The sequence below is a fragment of the Ostrea edulis genome, chromosome 7 (genome assembly GCF_947568905.1).
Source record: "Ostrea edulis chromosome 7, xbOstEdul1.1, whole genome shotgun sequence".
NCBI classification, from domain to species: Eukaryota; Metazoa; Mollusca; class Bivalvia; order Ostreida; family Ostreidae; genus Ostrea; species Ostrea edulis.
This window is the reverse complement of record NC_079170.1, coordinates 21,995,488-22,019,708: the sequence shown is the minus strand read 5'-3', so window position 1 is coordinate 22,019,708 and position 24,221 is coordinate 21,995,488. Positions and strand designations below refer to the sequence as shown.

The 24,221-nt window shown below is 34.6% G+C and overlaps 1 protein-coding gene across 6 annotated transcripts in view; it reads left to right on the top strand.

The window, feature by feature from the left end:
* The window catches only part of LOC125656617 (histone deacetylase 6-like), a 122,020-nt gene that overhangs the window by 84,635 nt on the left and 13,164 nt on the right, over positions 1 to 24,221 (top strand). For 5 of the 6 annotated variants that reach the window (XM_056143685.1, XM_056143686.1, XM_056143682.1 and 2 more), the window contains 3 exons: positions 15,171 to 15,241; positions 20,691 to 20,726; positions 23,443 to 23,573. In XM_056143685.1, the coding sequence (XP_055999660.1) occupies positions 15,171 to 15,241; positions 20,691 to 20,726; positions 23,443 to 23,573 (238 nt within the window). The remainder of the gene's footprint in view (positions 1 to 15,170; positions 15,242 to 20,690; positions 20,727 to 23,442; positions 23,574 to 24,221) is intronic. The other variant, XM_056143684.1, reaches the window with a different exon arrangement.

Here is a 24,221-nt window from a genome sequence, read left to right as displayed (position 1 = left end):
ATTTATTTATCAGGAAACATGTCAATAACTAAAACACATGTCATTTTCAATATGTTCATCAAGTTTTAGTATAAGTGCAAAATTATTGAATTAGCCTTATTCTCCAAAATGTTAAAAAACAAACTAATATGGACACAACTTCCTTATAGCATGGTTTACATATCATTTTTTGTGTTTATATTAGTAGATGTACATCTGTTATAGTTATTTATGGAAAAAAATCCATACCTTTCCTTAATAATTTCAAATCTATAGTTTCCAGAGTATGTGTACCCCCATAAAAAACCTAAGTCTGGCACCATACAGCTGAGCTATTCAAAACCACTGATGGATTAAAATTTTATGTAATTACATGAAAAGACACAGATAATAATTCCTTATCACCTTGGTAAAATGTTTGTGAAAAATATAGGAAATCTATTGCATAATGGACTTGATAAATAATTTAATGAAAACAGAGTTATTGTCCTTGGATTCAATATTTTGAAACACATTATTGACTATTCAAATATAACTAAGACTTTTGAAATATTTTATGGCTACAAGATTTTTTACAATAACTATTGAAAAAGACTCCAAAAAATTTATGTTCCAGTCATTAAATTATTGACTTTGGAAAATCTTATGACGTCACAGGAGTGTGGAACTACGTTAAGAAACCTATTCAAGGTGCTTCTGAACTTTGGAAGAGCAAAAACTCTATGAATCTTAAAAGAAGTCAACCATTGTATTACCGATATTGAAGAAGATTAATCATATGTTGATCATTAAAGACCATAGTGAATGTGAATCCATAAATCTTTAAAAGATCTATGATATGAAGACTTTGAAATGGGTACATTGTGAATCACGCAATTCCAAAATATTGTGTTATGTCATATATAGTATTGTTTAGATAGGACATCAATTCATCAAAATATTTTGTTATGTCATATATAGTATTGTTTAGATAGGACATCAATTCATCAAAATATTGTGTTATGTCATATATAGTATTGTTTAGATAGGACATCAATTCATCAAAATAACAAAATATTGTGTTATGTCATATATAGTATTGTTTAGATAGGACATCAATTCATCAAAATATTGTGTTATGTCATATATAGTATTGTTTAGATAGGACATCAATTCATCAAAATAACAAAATATTGTGTTATGTCATATATAGTATTGTTTAGATAGGACATCAATTCATCAAAATAACAAAATATTGTGTTATGTCATATATAGTATTGTTTAGATAGGACATCAATTCATCAAAATAAATAAGGAAAGCTTTAAGATCCATTTTTATTTGAGAAGTGTTGACCAAATTTTATTATGTGTCAATGCATTTGCAATCTTTATCTGGAGTTTTAAGTTCATTGCATTGGTTGCAGATTAAGCATTAAAATTACATTATACCACATTATATTTACATTATATCATATTATACCACATTATAGTTACATTATATCATATTATACCACATTATAGTTACATTATATCATATTATACCACATTATAATTACATTATAACATATTATACCACATTATAGTTACATTATAACATATTATACCACATTATAATTACATTATATCATTTATTATACCAATGTCTTGCCTTGGGTTGCAAAATATTTAATAACAGGCTTTACATCTAAAAGAATTCCAAAAACAAGATCTGACAGATAAGACGTGTGGATGAGGACTTTTAAGGAAGGTCGACCCTATAAAATTCAGGGCTTGTGATTCTGTACATCAGAATTTATGATGATCATTAAATAGAAGGGGCATCATTTTACAATAAACAAATACAGTCAGGGTACACACCTAAGGAAATTACACAGAAAATTCTCAAATATCAGCAGACATTAAATTGGTTATTTGTTTGTGCATGAATAAATGACTTGGAGCAGAAGCAGGAGTTTCATGATAATATACATGTAATTGAGTCTGTATGAACAATTATTGTTTTGCTACGGTAACTGTTTCATTTCAGATACAATTACACACTGTCTAGGTAATCTTTAGGTCACAATTTTATAATGCAGCAACTTTTGAAACTCTGAATCAATAGATGATGATAGTCCATAATATGATACAAAGGCACACTGAATATATATTTACATTTTCAATGTTTTTGCCATCGATATCAAATTGAAATAAAAGTCATTTTCTCGTGAATGTGAATGCATGATGTGCACATGAATCTTGTCAAATATAGTACGACTATTTTAACAGCTGTGAATATATAGTCAGATAGAAATGCAAGTAAAAGTAAATTTAAATAAATAAATTTCATATTTGAAAATACACGGGGGTATGAACAGCAAACAGGGTTCGACACTAACGCTAGTCCGGTAGCCCGAGGCTAGTAAATTTTGCCCCGGACTATCAGTTACGAGTAGTAGTCCAGTGGACTACTGAAAAATTAAAAACTAAATGGAGTGGACTAATGTCTGATCTTAAACGCAACCGCATCAATTCTACCCTTAGAGAAATAATGTAACACGTACTGCAATGCAAGCATACAATCTACACCCAAAATGTCATGGTTTGATAGATAAATTGGTAAAATCAGAGTCTAAAATGAGTTTTTAGTAGAAGGTCATTTTGCAATAGAAATGTAGAGTTTTGCTTCTCGACTTTCCGTGATAGCCCCCCCCCCCCCCCCCCCCCCCATTTGGGGGAAAGCACCAGCCATTCTGCATTGCCCCCACCCCCTGTCACTTTGCGACTCAGCCGACTACCTCTGGCAGCTGGACTAGCAACTGACCTAGTAGGACTAGTTAATTACAGAATCTACCTAGCAGGACTATAGTTAATTACAGAATCTACCTAGCAGGACTATAGTTAATTACAGAATCTACCTAGCAGGACTAGTTAATTACAGAATCTACCTAGCAGAACTATAGTTAATTACAGAATCTACCTAGCAGGACTATAGTTAATTACAGAATCTACCTAGCAGGACTATAGTTAATTACAGAATCTTACCTAGCAGAACTATAGTTAATTACAGAATCTACCTAGCAGGACTATAGTTAATTACAGAATCTACCTAGCAGGACTATAGTTAATTACAGATTCTACCTAGCAGGACTAGTTAATTACAGAATCTACCTAGCAGGACTATAGTTAATTACAGAATCTACCTAGCAGGACTATAATTAATTACAGAATCTACCTAGCAGGACTATAGTTAATTACAGAATCTACCTAGCAGGACTATAGTTAATTACAGAATCTACCTAGCAGGACTATAGTTAATTACAGAATCTTACCTAGCAGAACTATAGTTAATTACAGAATCTACCTAGCAGGACTATAGTTAATTACAGAATCTACCTAGCAGGACTATAGTTAATTACAGAATCTAGCAGGACTAAGTTAATTACAGAATCTACCTAGCAGGACTAGTTAATTACAGAATCTACTAGTCCTTTGGACTCACAACTGTGGTGAAAAAGTTAGTGTCGAACACTGGCAAGCATATATACTTTTCATGAAGCACTAATGTGTTTTATGAAGTACATGCACGCTGCTGCTGTCGTAAAGCACCACAGTTCATGCCCTGTCCTGATGTATTTTCAAAAAATGAAAGTATGCTGGCATCACAATTGCTTGAAATAGAGGAGAGAATGAGATATTGTCTTCAGTTGACCTTGAATCAGATGAATTAGATATTTGTACCTTTAGATTATTATTCAGTGTAATTGAATTTCAAAAAATGTTACAAAAATTGCATCAAAATTGTAGCAGTGCTTTTCCTCTAAGCGTAAATATCTTACAGTTGTGTTTTAATGTAAGCAACACATAATCATAGATGGATTTTTTTTCTGTTTTTCTTCATGAATTTTAAGATATGAATATAAAAATTCTGAAGAGGGCACCCCCTTAACCCACTAAAGGCATGCCCTGCTTGGTAAATTGTGCCTCAATCAGGCATTGATCTGTATTAAGCCTTTGACTTCTCACTAGCATATACACATTGCCAAAATACAAAATACATCACTGCATGCAGACAAATGAATTGAAAATCATAGTTTTAGATTGCGTAATCGCAGACAAATCTTTATCAGCATTACGTTGTGTACTTATTTTAGCTGATGTCATATTTTATTGCCTTTTGCACTGAATTAAGAACACTGATTTATGGATAAAAGATCCAGGTTTTTTAGTTATCCAGCATTGTGCATGACAGAGATATCATGAATATGCCAAGCAATGCTTACAACAGCTCCAATTGTGCTGATCGGATTTCAGTTACATTGAAGTACAGTCACTTACCAATCAGTAGAATTGCTTTGTGAGTGGAGGGAGGTCATCAGTTCAATCAAGCTGAGCCAGACCCAACATTTAGAATGAGTACCTTTGCCAAATGCTTAACAAGCAAAAGTCACTGGGAGTAAATTATTAAGCTTTAAGGAGGTATGCTACACCAGAGAAATTTAATATAGATGAAAAGTGGAGGATATATGTACAATAATATTTTGAAATAGAAAATTTTTATATTTACTTTAATTAGTAAAAAATCAGTTTTAGTCGAAAGCAATTTGTGAAAAAAAATTTAAAACTGCTGCTGGACTTGAACTCGCGATCTACAGTTCAGTAGTTGACGTGTTAACTTACTGAGCTACTCAACTAGGTGATAAAATAATAAACGAATAGACTAATATTGCTGATATTCATATTTTCATCCATGTCAGCTATCATGGTGATGTAGAATACCTCCTTAAAGCAGAGGTTAATTGGTATGACACCATAAAGAATATCATCTTTGATTAGATTTGAATTCATTGGAAACATTTCATGAGAATCATGCTACATTCATGGATTGCCAAGATTTTACAGCCTTGTTTGGGACACATCATTTTTGGGGTATATGGTTTTTCATGTAAATTGTGTATTTCATTGCAGTTTGAAATTCATGGAAAAGGGGGGGGGGGGTATACCCATAAAATCCTTAGAGATGGAGTTCCCATAGAATGATTCTACAATATATGATGAAATATATTGAAGACGTCATAGTGACATATTGAATTGAATGACAATACTATGATATTACTGTAGTAGATGTAGATGTTGACATGTCCCAGCTGGTTATTTGGATGCATTAACATTACCAAGGTTTTTACCTTCAATATCTCCATTTCCTCATGAATGTGAACAATGTACATATGAATCATGGTAGATATTCATGTAGTATGTCTTTTAAAGGCCGTTAATATTCCTACAGAAATAGAAGGAAATATAAAAAATAGAAGTCATTTTTGAAAATACATGAGGGTATAAACTGCAATGCTTGACACACGCCAGCATAAAGCTTTCATCCAGCGTGCCAGCATCCTTTTCAGGAAGCTCTTTCATGCTTGGATGAAGCATGTAGCGTGAAGCATCGCAGTTCATGCCCTCATGTATTTTCAAAACACAAAAAATATTTCCTAAGTATTGCAAACAGGGGGCATTAAGTTCTCTTAGAATAGCGCTTTCTTTTTGTCAGTGAATGGTAGTTTTCTTGGTTTTACCTATGAATGTGTAGAAAATCCAAATGTTTCAGATATTCAGACTAAAAGCACGTAGAAATTAAGCAGTAATTGAACTTTGCATTTCTAATGCATGATGTTTTTAATTTCTTACCCTGTCAGGCTCTTTGAACAGATCCCTTCAAAGTAGAGCTATTGCAGGTTTGTTTAGACACCTGTCGATTTTATCAGAGAAGATTATCTCAACAAACCACCATCCCCCTAACTGCTATGTTCAAGTTGTGATATCAGAGGAGGAAATTAAATGTAGAACAGAGAATACACTGGCCTTCAGGGGTCATAAATCCATTGTGATCAAGGATTTTTGTTTATCCATATTGTGCAAGCAAATTGCTTTCTTATGGATATCTGAGAGGATATAGATAGTTCTATAGTAGAACTTTATGAAAATTATAATTTTTATATGTTAAGAAAAGCGGTTGATGAGAGCTAGCTATGTTACATTATAGCTTGTAAATATAAACTGTTTATAGGCAGACTGTAGAGGAATTGATAGCTTTGGATGCAGTCCTGCTACTGCACTGATTTACATGTATATGAATTTTTCTTTACTAAGTCTACAACCCATATAGCATTTCTGATGGGTATGTGATGTATTCTCCTTTAGAACCATTCAATTTACTTTCCTATAATGGAGGTCTAGAACTATAACAACAAAACAATACAGTCAACTCTCGATAAACCACCACCTTTTGTTCTTTGGAATTTATGGCGTTATAACGAATTTTGGCGATGAAATGAATTTCTGCCATCTTGGGGAGAAAGAGTTAGTTTTTTTGTATATGTAAGAATTATCTTTCCTTTATGAACAAATGTACAAAAAAAAAAATATCTCGTAATCATTTTTCCAAATTTTCTAGCATGATTAAAATAGTTTTATCAAATTAAGGCTTCATTTCAAAACGATACACATGCAAGACACATATACACAGTATGTTTCAAAGTAATTTATAAACCATGTCCGGTGTCCGTATTTAGCGCAACACATGGCTGTTTCCTGGTAGGTGAGCTGTCATTAACTGGACGAAGATCAACGAGTATTTCACCCTTTGCAGCCAAAATATCACCCATGCAATGTCCTCCTTTTTATGGACTTTTCCCATAATACAGTAGAATGATTGTAGATTTCCTGTTGTGTACATTTCGGTTGCTTTCCGTGGTATGTAATAATTTGCTTGTTTTCTTAGAAGTTCAACAGAAACCTCTTTTGTGGCAATTAGCCATAGCTAAACTGAAATATTTTTCGATGAGGTAAAAACAAGACTACAGTTCATATTAAGTAATTATCTTGTTTATTTAATAATACTCTGGGTTCCTTCTGCCCAGGTGTACGCCGGAGATTGATAATGACCAATTTCCCCACATCACTGATCACGTGCACCCATGGCGGTTTATCGAGATAATTGACACTTTGATATAGACTTTTGTACTAAAAATACCGTGGCAAATGGCAATAGCGAATTTGGTGTTTTAACGAGAATTTTAAGTAGTAGGAAAACTGTTCTTAGAAAAATGCGGCGTTATAGCGAAAATGGCGATGAATTGAGTGGCGATAATTCGAGAATTAACTGTAATTGGAATTAATTACCATGCAATGACACACGGAGGCTTTATTACCTATATATTATGTCAAAAATACATGAAGTCATCTTCGCTAGCCAAGGGTTTTCAGTTTATGGGGAGCGGGGTGGACCGAAAACCCTTGGTTAGCGAAGATGACATGAAGTTGGACCAATTGAATATTTTTTAAATAAAATTTAAACTTGCACACTGTACAATATGTCATCCTAAACTGGTAGTAAGGACACTTTATACAAACAATATCAAACTTACCTGTATCAAATAATTTCTGTACAAAATATCAATATACATGCAAAACTCAACTTTAAGACAAACAGGATGACTTCAGCTTCTCCATCATCAACTTCCCATATTTATGTAGAAATATTCCATTATCACCTACATATGGTGTTTAATTGTCTCTCAACTGATTTGATACACAAGAACTTGTTCTGCATGTGATCAGTTTTTAGCTCACCTGAGCTGAAACCTCAAGTCAACTTTTCTGATCACCTAGCTGTTGTCAATCATCTGTTCGTCTGTAAACTTAATTTTTACATTTTCAATTTCTTCTCCAGAACCACTGGGTCAATTATAATCAAACTTGGCCAAAAGCATCCTTGGGTGAAGGGCTTTCAAGGGGATTCAAGTTTGTTCAAATGAAGGGGCATGCCGCCTTCAAAGGGGAGATAATCACAAAAATGCAAAAATATGGTGGGGTCATTTAAAAATCTTCTTCTCAAGAACCACTGGGCAAGAAATGCTGGAATTTACATGAAAGATTCCTGACATAGTGCAGATTCAAGTTTGTCAAAATCATGACCCCTAGGGGTATGATGGGGCCACATTAGGGGATCAAATATTTACATACAAATATATATAGGGAAAATCTTTAAAAACATTCTTCTCAAAAACTACAAGCCAGGAAAGTGGAAATTTACTTGAAAGCTTTCTGACATAGTGCAGATTCAAGTTTGTTAAAACCATGGCCTCTGGGAGTAAGATGAGGTGACAATAGGGGATCAAAGTTTTACTAACAAATATAAAGGGGAAATCTTGAAAAATCTTCTTCTCAACAACCACTGAGCCAAAAAAGCTGAGATTTACATGAAAGCTTCCTGACATAGTGCAGATTCAAGTTCGTTAAACTCATGACCCCTGGGGTTAGGATGGGGCCACAATAGGAGATCAAAATTTTACATAAAAACATATAAGGAAAATCATTAAAAATCTTCTGATAAAAAATCACTGGCCAGAAAAGGTTACATTTACATAAAAGCTTCCTGACATAGTGCAAATTCAATTTTGTAAAAACCATGACTTCCGTTCGTGAGATACGTCCGATTTTCCGGTTTTTGAAAGCAACTTTGTCCGGGGGTAAACTTGAAAACGACGAAAGATAATCGAATGAAACTTTCAGGGATGATAGATCTCTTTTCTATGGTGCATGCACGTAATATATTTTGTCGCCGTCACTTCTGGTCATCACCGGAAGTGATTAAATGAATCATAAATTTCAAACTTTATTCTTTCAAATTGAAACCTATATCGGTTTACTAGGTCTCTTTCTAATTCTCAAAAAATGTTGACCCCACCAGAAGTTGAATCTCCAACTTCCGGTTATATCAAAGAAAGACTATTCATTCTCTCATTTTTCAGTGCCATAAATCTCGGTCATGAAACAAGTTAATGAGTTGAGTTTTACATATATCATAGTCACTATAAATGTCTAGAGTAACGTCAAATATTTTTGTAAAATTCACTTCCGGTCGTTAGATATGGTGTGGACAAATTCAGACTTTGTTTTCCTGATATCTCCGGAACGAGTATAGATATACACTTGAAACTTGCAGGGGTTATAGATTAGCAATAGTCCATCTTAAACATATTTTGTATATGAGTGTACGTCACTTCCAGTATGCACGTACATTGATTTGGGTCTTTGTAGTTTTGAGTTGCTGTTCATTTCTCGTTTTTCATTGAACTGTTGTGAAACTTCTTTTATACTCATATAGTAAGACTTGCAATGTATCGAGATGGTCAAATTACTTATCAGCACGTGCATGCACATACGATCACGTGCACAAAATTCTCAGATCTCTATAACTGATTTGTACTAGCATGAAATGGAGTGAACGTTAAAATAGTTATATATTCACATACTTCACAGTTTGCAATGTTCAAAACCACTTGTACTGAAACAAATGACACCACTTTCTAAATGGCCCCGGGGAATGTTTGGGGAACATTTGGAACGGTCCCCATTACAATAAGTACTAGTTATTTAATGTAAGTAGAGGCACTCTGTATTAATCACTCAAACTGTTTTCACACATTGGTTAAAAAACTGTTCTAGGTGCATCATGTTGGTAAATAAGGATTAATAAATATTCATCAGTCAAGAAATTTGTGCAAACTGAATGTTCTGTACTTTATTTCTTAATCAAAAGGAAGAAATTAATGAGAGTGAAGCAACTCAGAGTTAAGCAGACAGTAACAGACCAGGGATAACTCAGAGTCTCTGTTTACCTGATCAGGATATAGGGCTCACGGCGGGTGTGACCGGTCAACAGGGGATGCTTATACTCCTCCTAGGCACCTGATCCCACCTCTGGTGTGTCCAGGAGTCCGTGTTTCCCCAACTATGTATTTTGTATTGCTTGTAGGAGTTATGAGATTGATCACTGTTCAATGTAATCCTCATCGAATTAAAATACCTTATAGATAAAAGTACAAACACCATTTACATTTGCTTTAGTCAGTCTGTAGAGCCCCTCGTGTAATTAAAATATATAAAAGTTTATATTTTTCAGTACAAACACTGTGTACAGTCACTTTCATCAGCCCCTTCTCTAATTAAGGAGGTACTCTACATCGTCATGATGGCTGACTTCCTTTTAAAACATGGATGAAAATATAAATATCAGCAATATTTGACAACTCGCGATCATTTAAAAATATTCATCTAGCTGATCGAGTAACTCTGTAGGTTAGCACATTGACTGCTGAACTGAAGATCGCTGGTTCAAGTCCAGCAGGGATTTTGAATTTTTTTCAGATTGCTTTCTACTAAATCTGCATTTTTGACTAAATAATGTAAATTTGAAAGTTTTCAATTTCAAAATATTGTTGAACATATATCCTCCACTTTTCATCTGTATCAAATTTCTCTGGTGTAGCATACCTCCTTAAAATAAATAAAAGTTTAAATAATATTTTTCAGTACAAACACCTTATACATGCCGACACTTTAGTCAGTCTGTAGAGCCTTGACATCGATTACACGTGTACCTGCGGGTTAAACATTTATTAAAGATTCAATCAAGCAGTAATCAGTCTATTGGTTTTGATTTTTTTTACATCTCCGCTGTGACATGAGGCTTCAGCTAGGGCCCAAAGTCTCATTTGTATCTACTGTGATTTCTTATTCGTTGCAAATTATTATTACAGCTTCTCTTATTTGTTTTGGAGACATGTTTGTAATTTTTGATTTCAGAATCCAATATTCTCTGAATCCCTCTAGGTTATATAGACTTCATCGGTCTTTCTCACTTCGGTGCTTGCTAATGTAAGAGACTGCCATAATACGCACCTTGTGCAGATTGATGGTTGTAGGGAATCGCACGATATCGTTTTATTTCATGTGGAAAGTGAGGACTTTGTCTGGGTAAATAAATCTGTGATGTATTTTTTAGCTTATAATGACATGTTTCTGCTTTCGATGCTTTCTCAGCAAACAATGAAATTGCAGAAATATAAGCTTGTGTTTAATATTTCATATAACACATTATCTGAGGATGAAATCTTTTTCCATTTGGTATTGAATTGATTCGCTGGAAACACTATATATATATATATATATACTAATTTGATTTGAACCCCTCTCATAAAAGTTTCATTAATTTTTTCAATTCTGATCATGACTTTAGTATTATGTTCTTACAGAGGTCTGGAATGTCTCAACCAAAAAAAGATTTATAACATTCTAAAAATGATGATCTATCCTAATTGTTTTTGGCAATTAATCCTAATTGGTTTTTGAACAATTAGAGGTCTTAATTTCCACCTTCTTTTTTTTGAAAACATGAAAGGTTGTTTCCCATTTAAAAAAGAATGTCTAATTATAGGATGTGATATACTTGTCTTGTTAAGGGAAGATGACTTTGACCTAAGTCAACCTCCAAAACTTTGAATTTGTTTGTAAAACTGAAAAAGAATTAAACATATATAACGCTGGATGGACCAAGGACTGAGAGTAATGTAGGGAGTATATGTAGTTATGAAAAAACCTTAAGGAATGAATGCAGGCTGAAGATACCCATAGGAAAGATGGGATGTGCACCAATTCAGTGACAGATGCAATGCCCAGAGCAATCTGGTGAGACGGAGGAGTTGGTGGTTCAGGATTCTAACCACATTGACCACAGTTACCATGGTGAACAGTCAAAGATGGGGATAGCTATAGAGAGTTGGTAACATCAGAAGTGCAGCGAACATTGGAGACCAGAGTGCAGCAGGCAGAACCAAAAAACTCACATCAAGTGGCCACCTAGAAGCAACAGGGTGGAATGAGAGAAGGTTGATGTAGATATCATTCATAATGCTTCAATGGTAGGAGGAATCGTTAAGAAGATTGAAGGCATTATGATGATAGAAGCAACAGGGTGGAATGAGAGAAGGTTGATGTAGATATCATTCATAATGCTTCAATGGTAGGAGGAATCGTTAAGAAGGTTGAAGGCATTATGATGATAATGTACATAATGAGTGTGGACAGATTTAGCGCAACATCCCAGAGGAGCACTGGACAAGAATTGACTGCAGAAAGAGATCACCACCTTGAGGCGAGAATTAAGACACTGGTAATAAGAGTTAGAGCATCAGAAGAGGAAGAGAGATGTGCTGTGGCTGAATTACAGGAAGACATCAGAGAGAAGTTGGAAGATCTTGAGAACGGAAGGAAGGAACAAGCAAGGGCAAGTGTCATGATATACAGTCAGTCCAATCCAATTTTCATCTAGGCATGTAGGCAGCAAAAGATCAGGAATGTTAACAGTCAGTCCAATCCAATTTTCATCAAGGCATGTAGGCAGCAAAGGATCAGGAATGTTAACAGTCAGTCCAATCCAATTTTCATCTAGGCATGTAGGCAGCAAAGGATCAGGAATGACATCTAGGCATGTAGACAGCAAAGGATCAGGAATGTTAACAGTCAGTCCAATCCAATTTACATCTAGGCATTTAGGCAGCAAAGGATCAGGAATGTTAACAGTCAGTCCAATCCAATTTACATCTAGGCATTTAGGCAGCAAAGGATCAGGAATGTTTAAAGCCAGAAAGGAAGAAATTGAACAACATCAGAGGGATATGCATGAAAGGTGAAGATAACGAACAGTGATCAATCTCATAACTCCTATAAGCAATACCAAAAAGAGAGTTGGGCAAACACGGACCCCTGGACACACCAGAGGTGGGATCAGGTGCCTAGGAGGAGTAAGCATCCCTTGTTGACCGGTCACACTGTTTTAACAATTAAGTGATCCAATGTGTAAACTTGGAAGAAATGACCTGACGAGCAGATAGAAGATTTTTCTCCCCATTAAAACAATGCTCCTGTCCACCAAGCTCATGCCACTGTGCTTGAATTGGATTTGTCGGGTTTGGATCGTGAAAGTCACGCACCATACAGTCCTGACAGAGCTACAAAGGATTTCAAAGTTTTTCCTACTGTGGTGAAAGCAGAGTTTCGCAGTAAAAAATTAAAAACACTGAAGAATTAACTTGTACTATACTCGAGTAATTATCAGCAGACTAGATGTCATGAGGTATAGAGATGTTTTTAATGGGAGGATAAGGCGCCGCAGACTGTGCGAAATGCAGAGTGGAATAGTTTGAGAAACTGTGAAATACATCATTGTGACATTATGTGTTTGTCAGTACAATTTTTTTTTTCTGTTGTTGCGAGTGCTCTGAGGAGACAAAATGTCCCGATTTTAAAGTCAAGTACAAATGAGTACCATTTGATGAAATAGAACAAAACTTCACACATCGGTGAAATAAATGGTTTTTTTTAAATATATGTTATGATGTTGATCTTGAATTTATTAAAAATCATATAACAGAGAACTGCATTGTTTGTATTTTTTAAGACCCTTGTATACATGTATATATACCAACTTTTAAAATCATTCCAGCCATTACATATATGCCATACAAGTGGAAATCATGAATGCTATAAATCTGACTTTTCATTGTAATCTCATTAAATCAGTGTTCATGATAGTTTGGAGAAGATTAAGGAAACTATTGTATACTCTCGAACGTTTCTCAGCAATCAGTTAGTCCAAACTAAGATGTATAATCCCACTAAGTATTCATTCTGTATGAAGACCAGTGGCAAATGGAGGATAGATGTAAGAATCAATCAATCCGAGGAATACCAAGTTAATATTTCTTGTTTGTGTACAAAATGTTTGATCCCCATACACAGGAAATCAATTAGCAATCTTGGTAGTGCATTTCTGTTGCTATTGAAAAGGAAATGAACAAATGAAATGAAAATTGTACATAGCCTGTTGTAACAGATAACATGCATTAATGTTTCATAGTCATTAAGCTAGGACATGCAGGCTGATGATAGGTGTTTTAATGGAATAGTTTTATTTCAACATCAGTATTAGGAAGTGCATAATTGGTGCAGTTAAAAGTTGTTTTCTTGTTTAAACAATTTGGAAATCCATGGTCTTGAAATTGCTCTCGAATAATTCATAGGTCACTTGAATGATGAAGGCTATATTTAAAGCCCATACAATATGATAGTCTGAATTAGTGAATGGGGTAATTTAATAGGTAAATTACCTCATTTATTTTCATAAGTGGTTGAGTTTTTTCTGTTTTTGCTTAACTGGTATTAAAAGAATGTGTTCAATGTTGAAAAGCTATTTTCTAATCAATGCAATTTAAAATGTGTTTAGCTATATGCACAATCCATTTATGTTCAATACAAACATTTTGATGAAGATTTATCACATGATTATATTTGGCCGGAATTTGTCAACTAAAGTTGCGAATTCTGCACATGAAAAGTATTAGACATTCTCAATTGCTCCTCGTACTAATTTTGAACCGACTTGTTATTTTACATTTGGGAAGCATTGTGAGAATATCATTAACTCAAAACTTAGGAAAACTGCATATTCAATTAAGATTTATACCGACATAATATTATGGAGAATCCCATGTGCACATGTGGTTTAGTTGAAGATGCCTATATGTACTCCACAATAATGTTTCACGACTAACCCCATTTTCCAATTACAATGAATTGACATTTATTGTTGATATCGGGAGATGCATCATTGTCAGTTTAATGTAAAATATGGTACTAAAAGTGTGCAGAATTACGTATATTTATGACTCCCGTAGAATTGGTGTTCTTTATACGTGTATGCTGTAGACTGCATGGTCATCTTCACAAGTGACTTGGACTATATTCTGGTCTAAGTCAATTAAAATCTTAAGTATGTGGCTCACTACACCCAGAAATAGTTTCTCAAATCAGTATTAATTTAATTATAAAAGATATGATGATATACAATAAGTATATATGCCAAAAAGGCAAAAAATATACAAATTAGGATAAAAATATTATTTTCAATTTTTTTATCTCAACACATATACATGAGTGAAAGACTCTAGGGGATTTGAACTCGAGATCTGCAGTTCACCAGCCCAATGCTTTAACCACTTAGCTACGATAACGGACAAACAAATTGATTGATACAAATAGTTTCAAAAAACATTTATAAATCGCCATCTTGTAACATACGTGGTGTCATATAGAGTATAATTGCCTTATAGTGCAGTGAGCTACCTAAGATAATTGGTGTTTCACATTGTCTATGTAATACTTGCAACATAACAGAGCTGATGGTTGTCTTCTTTTACATGTAGATAAATTTATTCTTGCAGTATTACATTGTTTTACATGTAGATCATTTTATTGTTGCAGTATGACATTGTTTTACATGTAGATAATTTTATTGTTGCAGTATGACATTGTTTTACTTGCCATTTCAGAGAAAAGATAAAGAATGATAAGGATATGAGAAAAATTGATGAATTGGCTGAACAATTCACAAATGTTTCAGGTAAATAAATTCAAATAGTTGTTTTTTAAAATTGCTTTGCCTGCATAATGTTGATTATACCAATTTACCGCCGCAGTTGTCTACTGGTAGAACGTTCGCCCCGCATGCGGAAGGTCTGGTTCGAATCCCAGCCGCAACAGACCTAAGTCATTAAAACAGGTAGTGACAGTTCCATCGCCAAACGCTCGGCATCAGGTGTGAATGTCACGGGTCCTCGGAGATGATCTTAAAAACAGATGTCCCGTGTCACAGTAGATGTGGCACGCTAAAGAACCTTCACTGCTCAATGCGCCATAAGCACCAAACATAGGCCTAAATTTGAAGCCTTTTACTGATTGGTGACGTCTCCATATGAGTGAAACATTCTCGAGAGGGACGTTAAACAAGATTCAATCAATCAATATAGTTTATCCATTTCAAGTCATGCAGGCTTTTTAAGTGTCATTTAATGGAGGTTCATTTATTTTTTTTAGCACATACATTTTTTTAGTGAAAGCTAGGATGTCTATGTGCTCCTTGAACTTAAAACACCAATGAAAGTCAATATCATATAGGTATTGACTGGGAATGAGGGCAACACATGATTTGTTGGACCTTAATTCAGACAAACTGTTGCTTAAGGGGGACATTGTGTCTGAGGATCCATTAATGTAATATTTCATTCCTGTAACTGTTTTGTCTTACTATAGATTTAAATTCTAAAAATAAATAAATATCTAACTTAATTAACATGTAGGTTTTTCGATTTGATTCAACATACCAAACAATATAAATTTGGCCATATTCCATGAAATCAAATAATTTATACATGGTTTTTGCGAAAAATAATGAATCACGTGAGCAGAGATAAAACATGGAACATATTGATACACAATTTTTAAAGTTGCCCAATAATTGTTTTCCTGTGTTGAACTCTTCCACACAATGAAATGCAAAATTGTTTTTTTCATACAGGTATACAAATGCTCGTTTCATTCATATATATATATATATATATATATATATATATATATATATATATATATATAAATTGCCTGAAGGATGATTAATTACCAGTTGTCATACAACCACCCAAACTCGAAGACTAGCAAAACACATCTGTTCATTGAAACCCTGAGAGTGAAAGTGAAACGTAGGAAATAAATTTCCCTTTCAGGAGTAGCATGAGACATGAAGCATGCATCTTATTTCATTCGGAAACTTATATTATCAGAAACTATATACATGTATAGTAGTTTTTAAAATGGGATCTGAAGTTCAGCGGACACTCCAATTTTCTATACTGCTTGGGAACTTGAACTTTCTTGTCCAGCTGATTGTATAAACACAATAAGAGGGGTGTACCTATGTTCCAGCCATTATAGTTCACACGCACTGACGTAAATAAACAGTCCGCCACTTCTTAATGTATCTATAAATCTAAGCTAAGTAATTGGAGTTGCACAATTTTTATGGAGACTATTAAATAAATGTATCAGATAAATGACTCGACTTTTACAATGTGAATGTTGACTCTCAATCGATGTGCAGATCAATGCAGAATCACCATCAGGGGTTACATAATTGTTAAATGCATACACATGTTTACGTGTTCAGGTCAATAAATCTTTATAAGGCTTAACGCATCCTGTAAAACCTGGATAAACCCAGAAGAACGTAGGATCTTATTCTAATGCGATCTGCTCAGTTGTTGGCATTTGAGGGGGTTGTTGGTGTGGAAGATAACCGGAGTGCCTGAAAGAAATTGACATGTCCAAGTGAGCAACCACCACACCCTCTCATGACAAATGTTGATCAGTGTGCATTCCTAAACCTGTCCAATATCTACTGAAATGTTTATTGTGTTCGTTGAAACAACATTGTTGTGCTCCCAAAAAATTTCGGGAGAGCATATATAGTCGCCGTCATGTCCTTCTGTTCGTACATCTGAGCTCATATCTCCAAACCTCTCATCAGAATCAGAATTTATCACAAATATTCCATGAGACAGGGATTTTTGGACCAAGATCATTTTGGAAAGGCCAAGGTCGCTTGGAATGTATACCTAATATGAGGAAAAAAGCTTGTACAAAAATTTCTTGAACAGGTATTGATCATAAATCACACAAACAAGAATAGGAAAATGGCTTTCAGACAAAGGTCACTCAAGATCATTTTGTAAAGGTCAATTTAACGTTAATTACTCAACATGTATCTTTTATAGGAAAAAACCTTCGCATTCATTTCAACAATATTTCAAGTTATTGATCATTGTGCGAGTCACATTCCTTTTGAAGTAGTTCATCGGTTACTGTTAGATGTATTTCGGGGAACATCCATCAAAAAATTTACTGGTATTCTTGTTTATACATACATTCGAGGAGTCCATTTTTTCCCCCACCGCAACGCGGAAGGGGACATAGAAATACCGATGTCCGTCCGTCCGTCCACTTCACTTTGTGGACACAACTCCTCAGAAACCGCTCAACGAATTTTGTTCATATTTTGTAAGATTGTTAGTCACCACGTGTAGTTGATCATATTACACCGTCATTTTGATTCAACAAATTTTACAGGAGTTATGGGACTTTGTTGAATTTGTACATGCTACACTATAGTTTTGCACTTTGTGGACGCAACTCCTCAGGAACCGCTCAACGGATTTCGTTGAAACTTTGTAGGATTGTTAGTCACCATATGTAGTTGATCATATTGTGCTGTCATTTTGATTCGACAAATTTTACAGGAGTTATGGGACTTTTGTGCTTTAACTTTTTTTGCGGCGGTGGGGGACATATGGCTTCATGTAGCAATCTTGTTTACCTGAAACACTGCTTTGGATGCTTGTGAAAAGGCTTGAGATCTTTCTCATTTTATTTTTCCAAAAGAAACTTTAAACTGCAAGAATGTGTTTTCTCAATATTGGGATTGTTATTGTAAATCCATTGGTACTCACAGAAGTCTTGTATAAAGTACTTAGCCTGTGTAGTGTGAAATTCTAACCGTGTCTGATATCTAGTACACACAGACAGAATCTGATTACGGGTGTGGGATCAGTGAAATTCCAGGAAGGGGACAAAATTTACAGTTTCCAAGACTTCATCGTTGCAAACCATGGGTTATCGTTTCATTCAGTGTTTGTGAAATAGAATGAAACACTAACCCATGGTTTGTGACGATCCCAGGACTTGGGAAAACCCCTTGTCCTAGACTGTTAATCTTGGCATTAATTGAGGTGGAATTTCCCAATCCCACACGAGTTTATTATTAATGATTATTTTTCCTGCATGGTATCCACAGTTTAGTACATTAATTCAGTAACTCTGAGAAAATCAAAAATTACCAATATCCAAACTCCATAATTTGAACTTGAATGCAAACACTGATTATAGACAGAAAGTGCACTTATGCAAAAGTGGTTTATATTTTCAGTGTAAACTGAAAAACTCTAGGCTCGATCTCCTCCAGAAAGCTCTATCAAATCAAAATGTGAAGAAAACAATGCAATTTTTTCATCATATTGCGTAAATCATAGATATTTTATGATGCCATAATGAACAATAGCAGTACAAAACAGAAAAATTTCACATGGTTTATACATGTATCTCCACATGGGTAATAATCAATCTCGCATTGAGCATGTGAGAAATTATTATCTACTGTTAGAAAGACACAATGACAATCACGAGAGAGAGAGAGAGAGAGAGAGAGAGACAGAGAGAGAGATGCCCCCATCAGTTCATGCAGTAGTATAATCTGATGACCAGTAGAGGCGCAGTACTATTATATCTTATAGATTTTACCTAGATGATTGAATCAGGGAGAAGGGGACAGCTTGAGGGATGCAGTATTTTATGTAGATCTCAAACAAATTCTTCATCATGCATCATACAAGAGGCTTCTCCTGTTTATCATAAACCACCTCTTTTTCTCGGCTGTCAATTGTCGCTGTTACATCATGCAATCTTACAATGCTCCATACTGAATCATTGTAGTGCAATTTTTAGAACAAACCTCAGCATATCAACAACAACAAAAAAGCTCAGCATATCAACAACAACAAAAAAGCTCAGCATATCAACAACAACAAAAAACCTCAGCATATCAACAACAAAAAACCCCAGCATATCAACAACAACAAAAAACCTCAGCATATCAACAACAAAAAACCTCAGCATATCAACAACGACAAAAAACTAAACTGCTTTGAATATATTGGATAGTTCAGAAACCTAAAAATGGCAAAATTAAAATTTGCAGAAAATGGCAGATAGGGATATAAATAGTAAATTGATATGTCCCTCTGTCTTTTATAATAAAGTACCTCACAGAGGCAGCACAGTTAAGTAACTGGAACTTTCTAGTAGGTCCTTTGTCCTGCTGGTTAGAATTATCTGGAATTTTAGGGAGCTATAGATTTTTCAGTCCAAGACTCGATAAGTAGACGTATTAGGATAAAATTAACTTTAACCCACAACTTTAGTGAAATCATCTTCCGCTAGATTAGAGACAGTATGATAGAAATGAAATTCAGAGTTTTATACATGACTTGATTTACTGTAATGGACAAGCCTGATGAAATGGAATTGATTTAATACAGTCTCCTCATACAAGGATAATATTCTACGAATTCTTTTTTTTTTTTTTTTTAGCTTCATTGCAATTGATACTAGGAAGTTGGTAAGACCTTAACAAAAACATGGCCTGATGATTAGTTGTTGCGGTTCTTAGATGAAAGGCATCCAATTTCACAACCCCTACATGATCTTTATTGCTGTAAGATTCGCTGGCTTAATGTAAATTTTCTTCAGGCTATCTGGGTAAGGTAAAATCAATTCATTGTCCCTAAAAAATCCTCTGTAACATTATGAAATATCAGAGTCTTTCAATTGGAAGAAGCTAAATTAAATCCACAGAGGCAAAATGGCATACTTATATCAGATTATACTTGTATATCAGGTAGTTAGATGTGAAACATCACATACTTATGTAAATATAAAAGGGGAAAAGAATACCAACATTGCAGTCTTCCTGTATATATTAAGAGCTAAACATTGGTACATGAAGAAGAAAGGAATGCCAATAGAACTCAATTTACAATTTTCCACTCAATATTGACTAATAGGGCCTCCGTGGCCAAGTGGTTAGAGCATTGCGCTCAAAATCACACGGCCTCTCACCTCTGTCGGCGCGGGTTCGAATCCTGCTCGCGCCGGTAAGTGAGAAAGTTTCCCAGTTTACTTTCAGAAGGTCGGTGGTCTCTTCCCAGGTACATTGTATATGGGTTCTCTCTTCCACCAATAAAAAACTGTGCACCACCAGATAACTGAAAAATTGTTGATTGTGTTGGAAAACATCAATCAATCAATCAATATTGACTTGAAAGAGGGCTGTCTACTAGTACATGTATCTTCAATGAATTTAAAAATTCAGATCAATTAAATGTTTTATTATACTTTGTAATTTTTAGTGATCCAAGACATTCAACATCCTAGAGAGAACAAAGGTATGATTTAATATTTATATTACAAATCGCATTCTCCTCTATGAACCAACCAATTTCAGCACGCGACACAATCCGTTCACATCGACTATGATCACAAACTATAGTTTAAAGCATGCGACAGAGAGCGTAATGATTTGAAAAAAACACAACATATGTGTTATTACAAAGATCTCGCAATAAGTCACACCTCGGATTGAGATTGTGAACTTACATGGATTATCATCCCAATCTTGCGGTCTCCTACCTCCAAAATACAGTGCACCGTGCAATGTTGATAAAAGGCAGGGTAACACGAAGTGTGACGTCATGTCTATGTTTTGACGTACGTCACAATACGACTGTGACATAGGCGGATCCTAGGAGTTCGTTTTATGCAACAAAATATTTCCTGACTTATAGAAGCAATGTAAACAAATGGTGATTTTGTAAATAATTGAACAGCACTTTTGAGCAGTTCATGGTCAATATGAACGCATTTGGATTTGGATTTGAGGCAAATTCAAATGCCTCCAATCCAAATCCGTTCATATTGACCATGAACAGCTCAAAAGTGCTGTTCAATTCTTAAATGTACTCGCATCTCGTGCACTATATATCATTCAAACGTTTAACAAATGTAGTATGTAACATCATTATATTCACATTCATTGAATCTTTTCTCTTATATATCTTTTTGGAAATGATATTGCTTTCATCATAGACATTGCGCAAACTAGTTTGATCTGGTTGTATAGTTACCACTATCCATGTAATCGTTACCAAATATCATCAAGGTCAAAGGTTGCATTGGCTGTTCCATTTAAAGTAACGAAATGGTCAACAATATGATATTTCTGAATACTTAAATCTAGTTTATATATATAAGACATACCTAAAAAATATAAACAATAAAATGTCTTTCTTTGTTGTTTTATTGGGTGATGAAGGTAGGTAGTGTTGTATAAAAAAATTATATATGGGTTATGAATTTTTTCTGCAATGCTGTATGTATATAGCATACCTTTATCACTTGATAAACCAACCAAGAATGCATTTTATTGTTTAAATAACACAACTGTTCAACAAATGTAATTATATTTATTTGATTTGAATCCAATCTTAGATATTCTGGGTAACACTTTATTGCAAAATATATATAGTCTAACATTTCCATTGATTGCTCTCAAGAAAATAGAATTTCTCTTCATGTCAAAAGGATTATGTCTTCAATGAGCACAAATTCACTATTTCCCACCATCTAATGTGCCCTGTGGGGGTATTGGTCCTGTTTGGACAATTCCAGTTTTACACTGATCCGTAGGCAAGATGCAGTACTGCAAACAGGAAGTAATGGCCTATTTAATAGGTGGATGATTTCTCCATAATAGAAATTTGGCAAGTGGACATTCTGATGAAATCATATGAATATCCAAAAGTGATGGATGTAATTAAACAAATGAAATATGAACATGCATATATTAATATCTTTATAGTGAGTTGTCCTGTCAGATTGACTGGCGAATATAAACATTTTTGAATTAAAAAATAACACAAGATGAAGATCATCGTCGCAAGCCATGCCTATTGTCTCCCTTTACACTATGCCAATGAGGTAGACTATGTGACCCAGTAACCTTGGCCAGTGATGATGACTCGTTATGAACAAAGTCAGTGACGTACATCGCATTCTGTAATGGCATTTCATGTCGTCAATATTGTACTTGAAACAGATGTGTCAGTTACGTCAATATTATCAGTTTTATTCGTTGTTCAATTTTCACTCAATAAGTTACATTAGCAGCTTATCAAAGCACTCGAGGTTAAGAAGTACTTAACGACCATTACCTAACATGTGCTAATTAGATCGTTTTAACTTTACATTGCTGTCATCATGTCCACTGGTTGTTATGGTAACCAGAAATTCAGTTTATTGTAGTTTTCCCAAGATTGGGTTTACATGTAGTAAGCAAAATATTCATTTGTTCAGTGATTAAACCATTGCCATGTCTGTCAGGAAATTTTAAAATGATTTATTCAGAGGTGCTTAGAGGTGTAGCAAAATTCTTCCAGTGAAAATTTTGATGATTATTTGTTGGACATCAAATTCGTCCACATTTCCACTCCCTATTTCCATGTTTATACAATATTGCGAGTATCCCTAGGTAGTGTAGATTCAAGTTGTTCACAGGACCATGGTAGCTAGAGTTTCAAATTTATGTATATACAGAAATTCATTTTAGTTCTTCTCAAGACCAAGAAGTGGGGCCACAATAAACCATTCAAGTTTGATACTTTTTATTCAGAGAATGTGGGATGTAACTGTTTTTGACCAGTCTGTCTTGTAATCTGTCTGCCGGCAAATTAATTAAACCTCGGTTTTAACATTTGAACTATATACAATAGACTTCGATCATATTTGGTAAATTTAAAAGTGAAGATCATAACATCAGGTCAAGGTCAAGTCAGGATTATGTAATTATTGATCAGATCTACCAACATATGACTTGTAGCTTGAATAAAAAAAAAACGTAGTGTTCACAACACAACCTAGTTAATTGATGCAAGGTGAAGATAACGAACAGTGATCAATCTCATAACTCCTACAAGCAATACAAAATAGATAGATATCAAATATACATGTTCTGTGCATCTCAACATTTTGTTCCTGTGTTTGTTTACAGATACTATGTACATGTAAAATTTGTCTTCAATGTTTAAACATTTTTCACTAATAAAGCAGATGATCACTGTGGTGGGGAGAATCCAGGGATTACAGGAGCGGATTCATTAGGAGCAGAGGGAGGTGGAGATCCTCCAGAGACTTCACCGGTCTCAGCTAATGAAGTGTTACAGCAACTGGAGGCTCAGGTATAATGATACTGAAATCATGTATAGGATTCACCATATACAGACCCTGAAATGTACCACTATACCACTAAACGCATGCTACCATCGAACCATCCTCAATCTTGTATAGGATTATACAGACCCTGAAATGTACCACTATACCACTAAACGCATGCTACCATCGAACCATTCTCAATCTTGTATAGGATTATACAGACCCTGAAATGTACCACTATACCACTAAACGCATGCTACCATCGAACCATCCTCAATCATCCACAAAGCATATTATTCCATCCTCAATCATTCACTTCACAAATCATATTAAATTATTCCATTTTCATTCGTTTTATGCCATTCCATCCACAAATTGTAGCAAGTGAGAATCATTCAATGAAACATGACATACACTTCTGAGAATCGTTCTCAAAATAGACAAGAAATGTTCTGTGGCAGAAATAATCCCCAAAGCAGACCAGAATTGTCTACAAAGTCTGAGACATTGCTTCGTGCCATTTACTGATGGGTTTAAGAAACATGCTAGTTAATTGTCAGATATATATATGTTTGAGAGCATTGTCTGTTTGTTTAGATTGCAAGCTTTGTGGAGTATACAGTTACAAGCCAAATTAAAGTTCACAAGAAACCTTTTTCATTACATGTATTATT